The 2348-nt window shown below is 44.0% G+C and overlaps 1 protein-coding gene across 1 annotated transcript in view; it reads left to right on the top strand.

The window, feature by feature from the left end:
* RASGRF2 (Ras protein specific guanine nucleotide releasing factor 2) overlaps window positions 1–2348 on the top strand; it is a 199841-nt gene that overhangs the window by 163900 nt on the left and 33593 nt on the right. Inside the window, exon 19 of the mRNA XM_045285207.1 lies at window positions 1464–1576. Within this exon, the coding sequence (XP_045141142.1) occupies window positions 1464–1576 (113 nt within the window). The remainder of the gene's footprint in view (window positions 1–1463; window positions 1577–2348) is intronic.

Raw genomic sequence — 2348 nt, 5'->3', positions numbered from 1 at the left:
GCTACTAATGCAGTGTTGTCACGTGTCTCCTTAAAGTCCTTGATAGCATCTCCGCCTTTGTTCCAGATCCCGCCGCCCTGGATCATACATTTCATTAAGTCCTTGTCCCTCAGATGTCCTTTGTCTTTCATGAGATTGACCATTTTTGCAGAGTACAGGCTTTGCCTGCTTCCCTACATTTCTATTACAATCGTGCAATTTCGGCAGGAACTCTAAGAATGAGGAAGTGGGGCATTCTTCACAGAGCATTGCGGTGATGGGTACAAGAGGCCGGCCTGTTCCATTGTGGGGGATGTTCACTTTGGTGGCTTGGTTAAGGTGGTACCTGCCAGATCTGAAATGGTTAATATTATGCTCCCCAATAAATTTCACGGGGCCATTTTTGCACCCGCTCATCATTCTTACTGAATCCGTTTGCATGGCTGAGGTTGCAGATGGCTTTCTGCTTTTGTTAGTTGGAATCCCACTTTAAACAATGGTTTTGTCCTCCACTACATATATATATATATACATACACACACACATACATACATATATATTTATATTTATTTATCTATGCATGCATTTGCTTGTAAGCATCAGTATAGGGCTTGTAGATTCTTTTCTTTAAATGGGTTCTTACATATATATACATTTATTTGTAAGCATCAGTATAGGGATTGTAGATTCTTTTCTTTAAATGGGTTCTTACTCATCACCCTCATTATTCATTTAAATGCTTATATTGTCCTTAAGTGGCCCACTGGCTACTCCTTCAATCGCTTTCCTGAGTTCTTTTGACCTAGCCCCCACCACTTTGTGGATCCTGTTCATTCTTTAGGCCTTACCATACCTAGGTGGTAAAATGTGGCTCTCATTCAAATGACACATTTTATTCTTGCAACAAATATTGCCATGACCTTGTTTCTGGTCTTACTCATGGTCCAACGAGAGGCCAGGCGATTGATTTGATCTTTACAAGTGTTGAGTTATGATGTGGGCCTCCGTGGGAAAATCTTGTAGCTACAATGGGTCCATCAAAGACTCCTGAGAAAAGGCCCATCACTTCCTTGACCTAAAAGGTATTGAAATTAACATGTGAGGAGGAAGCGCAATGTCCCCAGCCAAGGGGAGCATGTATTCCTTTGCAGATTTGGAGAAATGTGGTCCTTATAGACCAGTGTATGTGTCGGTGGGCTGGGGGGGAGGGGGGGGTTGGGTGTGCAGGCGTAGTCTTCTGAGTTGTATGAAGGACCCTGGCACGTTGCTACCCTCAGAGGAGCAGTTCTAACCCAGGCAACACATCAGCATGGTCTAAGGAGTCGATCAGAAATATCTATCACAAACTAATTAAATAAGGCCCCTGGGAGCAAGCCTTGGATTCGTACTTTTAATTCACATATCTCAAGAATTTATCACGCAGGATGACCATGGAGGTAAACCCTTCAAAACCCAATTTTAAAAAGATTTATTTTATTTTACAGGATTTTGAACTGAACAACGAATTAAAGATGAACGTCCTAAATTTATTAGAAGAAGTTTTGCGGGACCCGGACCTCCTTCCCCAGGAAAGGAAAGCCACGGCAAATATTCTGAGGTAAAAGCAATTGCAAACGCCTCTTGAAGGGCATGATAGCAGGAAGGACCAGTCCCTGGAGAAGAGCATCCTGCTCAGTAAAATAGAGCGTCGTCGAGCAAGAGGAAGACTCTTGGGCTCAGATACATCTGCAGGAGAGCAGGGGACCAGGCCACGGGTCCTTCTGTTGTCTATAGGGGTTGCTATGAGCCGGAACAGAGTCTGGGGCACCTAGGAGAAATACTGTGGTTCTTGAAGTCCCTCCCTGAGGCAGCAATGCCCCTTTGTGCCTTTAACTTCAGAACAGCTGGCCCATAAGCCACTCTCAGGTCTTATTACCCCAAGATCCCTTACCCAAATCCCTCTCTACTCTGTCCCACTCTGTGAAGAAACCTCACTGTTGGAGTTCTGACTCATGGTCACCCCACGTGTTACAGAGTTGAACACTCTGGAGCGATTTCTTGTCTACAGCCTTTATGGAAAGACTGTGGGGATGGGGCAAGACCAGGCAGTGTTTCGTTCTGTCCTATTGTGCCTGGGGTCGCTCATGAGTTAAAACTGAGTTGACGGCTCCTAACAACCACAACAACACAATCTTTTTTTTACGCCCCAAAAATCTATTTGCTGTCCTTTTTTTTTTTTAAATCATTTCATTGGGGGCTCATACAACTCTTATCAAAATCCATCCATCCACCCATTGTGTCAAGCACATTTGTACCTTTGTTGCCATCATCATTCTCAAAACATTTGCTTTCTACTTGAGCCCTTGGTATCAGCTCCTCATTTTTCTCCT

Source organism: Echinops telfairi, unplaced genomic scaffold, assembly GCF_000313985.2.
Source record: "Echinops telfairi isolate 266 unplaced genomic scaffold, ASM31398v2 ScPeMD7_7469;HRSCAF=8507_1, whole genome shotgun sequence".
Taxonomy (NCBI): Eukaryota; Metazoa; Chordata; class Mammalia; order Afrosoricida; family Tenrecidae; genus Echinops; species Echinops telfairi.
This window is presented reverse-complemented; position numbering and strand designations above follow the sequence as displayed.